Here is a 2,738-nt window from a genome sequence, read left to right on the forward strand (position 1 = left end):
TTTTTCGTGGAACCGGGGATTGAACTCAGGTCCTTGCGCTTGCCAGGGAAGTGCTTATTCCACTGAGCCATCTCCCCAGCCTGATGTTCCATTTCTTGATGTGGATACCAGTATGTTCAGTTTGAGAAAACTCATCAAATTTGCGTGTATTTTTTGGTGTCTATAAGCCAATAAAATGTTGTGGGGTTTTTTTGTGGAACCAGGGATTGAACTCAGACCCTTGTGCTTGCCAGAGAAGTGCTTATTCTACTGAGCCATCTCCCCGGCCCAATAAAATGTTTTTAACATTATGGGGAAAAAAAAAAATCTTGGGCTGGGGCGAGAGCTCAGGGGCTTAAGTGCATGCCTGGCAAATAAAAGGTCCTTAGTTCAATCCCTGGTATTGTAAGAAATAAAATAAATATTTTTAAAAAAAAAAATCTTGCATAGTAGTGGCCCCTGGAGAGCAGCTTAGAGAAGAGGAGTGGAGTTTTCTTTTGTGGTTTAAATTTTTGCTGTGGACATGTATTACGGTGTTTTAAACTACACCAATATGCACGTTAAAGTCAGTGTGGCCTCTCTCCTGCAGGCTAATGCGGACCCATCTGTGATAAACTGTCTGCACAACCTATCCCGGCGCATTGCCACTGTGCTGCAACATGAGGAGCGCCGCTGCCAGTACCTCACCCGAGAGGCCAAGTTGATCCTTGCACTACAGGATGAGGTGTCTGCTATGGCCGAAGGTGAGTGTGGCAGGCATAATCATGAGTGTGAGCTGCCTGATGGTCTCTTTACTGCAGGCATTTCCAGAGGGGCTACTAATCAGTGTCAGCAGTGTAAATGTTGGTAGGGACTGTCCCAACCTACACCAACAAAGCAATCAGAAGCTAACTATAGCTTTTGGTGCACTGTTAAAGAGGAAATCCTCAAAACAGTCTTGTAAGTCAAGGGCAGTCCCCATTTTGCACATGTGAGAACAGTAGCTCAGAGAAGTAACGTGGTCTTCAGATTGGGCTGATCATGGCCTGGGTTCACAGGAAAACTTCCCAAAGGGCCCATGTTGATCCATGTTCCTGAGTGGATGTGGCTACATTGATTTCCCAGTGAAAATACTTCTTCCCCACATGATCACCCTACATGTATCTAGCATGGCTATGGGCCTGCTAGATACTTTGCCCTGGTGCAGGAAGAAAGTCCAAATGGTAAGGTAGGTAGTTTCCGTTCTTTTTGCCATGTTGAAAACAGAGTTACCAGAGTTATCAACTAACCAATTATAAAAATAATTTTGCTGATAGATCACAGTGTAACTTCTGGGATACCTGAAGGTGCTTTAGTATGGAAGGACACTGATACTGTACCACCATTTCCTGAAGTTAGCGCTCCATACAGAAGGGAGACTAAATAGAACTGAAGTCGTCTAGTTTTTGTAGACAAAGTAAAAAATGAAAACAGCAGTTGTTACACAAATTAAAAAAAAAACAACAACACCAAAACTTTTCCAGGAGTTAGCATATGCCTATTTTGTCATGTTTGAGGCAAGGACTCAGGCTAGGCTGGAATATGGTATCCTCCTGCCTTATCCTCTCAGAGTACTGGGATTATAGGCACATGCCACCACACTTGGAAATGCACAACTTTTATGAAAAGAAGTAGGAGTTTCATGTTGCTTAGTTGGAGCTGTCAATTCTTTTTTTTTTTTTTTTAATGTTTTTTAGTACAGGTTCTACAGGGTCTTACTATACAGATTGGACTCACAGTGATCCTCTTGTTTTCAGTTTCCCAAGCATTGGGATTACAGGCATGTGCCACCATGCCCAGTCTTAGTCACTGTCTCAGTGTGTCTCAGGGACAGAGCTGGCACTGCACACCAAGGATTGAACCCTGGTGTCAAAAAAATTTTTTTTTTTAATTTTATTTGTGTGTGTGTGTGTGTGTGTGTGTGTGTGTGTGTGTGGCCAGCTCAGCCCACCAGGGGGGGGCGCTGGCTGGCATGTGGTGCTGGGGGATTGAACCGTGGTCCCTGTGCCTTGCCAAGCTTGTTCTAAGTAGATGCTTTAGACTACTGAGCCATCTCACCAGCCCCCTGGTGTCAAAATTTTTGAGGTTGAATTTGTTTTAAATGTGTTCCCTTTTCTAGCATTTGAAAGTTTCTTTTCCTTGGAAGTTCTAAATCCTGTGTTGTGATTCTTACAGCAAATGAAGGTCCTCAGTCTCCATTCCATCACATCCTGCCCAAGTGCAAGCTGGCCAGAGACCTCAAGGAAGCTTATGACAGGTAGGACAAGTGGACGCTGTGTGTTGAAACTATTCCCCATGCATAGGCCAGCTTCCCTGTGCCTCATGGACTGAGGTGCATTCCCACAGTACTGGACACTGTGCTGGTGTGCAGATGCTTGTGCTTGGCTGAGAGTGGGGTGAGAGGACAGGAAAGGACAACTCTGTGGCCACTGGATTTTGTTTCGTTGTCTGAGATAGGGTTTCACAGTGCAGTTCAGGCTGGCCTTGAACTCACCTTGTAGCCTAGGCTGGCCTTGAACTTGACGTGATCCCCCTGTCTTAGCCTCTCAAGTGTTGGAATTATAGGTGTATGTTACCACCCCAGCTAACCATTTTGAAAGAAGTAAAATTAGTGGCCATTTTTTAAGTGACACTTCTTCTGCTGAGTGGCATGCCCCCCTTGATGGAACAATCAATCATGTCTAGACTTCTCTTAAAACTGAAAATAAACCTGAAGTTGTATATGAGATCTTTTTTTTTTT

The 2,738-nt window shown here is 44.3% G+C and overlaps 1 protein-coding gene across 6 annotated transcripts in view; it reads left to right on the forward strand.

The window, feature by feature from the left end:
- The window catches only part of Nprl3 (NPR3 like, GATOR1 complex subunit), a 63,146-nt gene that overhangs the window by 36,302 nt on the left and 24,106 nt on the right, over window positions 1-2,738 (forward strand). For all 6 annotated transcript variants that reach the window (XM_004627950.3, XM_004627951.2, XM_023711494.1 and 3 more), the window contains 2 exons: window positions 569-722; window positions 2,173-2,254. In XM_004627950.3, coding sequence (XP_004628007.1) covers window positions 569-722; window positions 2,173-2,254 — 236 coding nt within the window. The remainder of the gene's footprint in view (window positions 1-568; window positions 723-2,172; window positions 2,255-2,738) is intronic.

This window comes from Octodon degus, unplaced genomic scaffold, assembly GCF_000260255.1.
Source record: "Octodon degus isolate 3935 unplaced genomic scaffold, OctDeg1.0 scaffold00021, whole genome shotgun sequence".
NCBI classification, from domain to species: Eukaryota; Metazoa; Chordata; class Mammalia; order Rodentia; family Octodontidae; genus Octodon; species Octodon degus.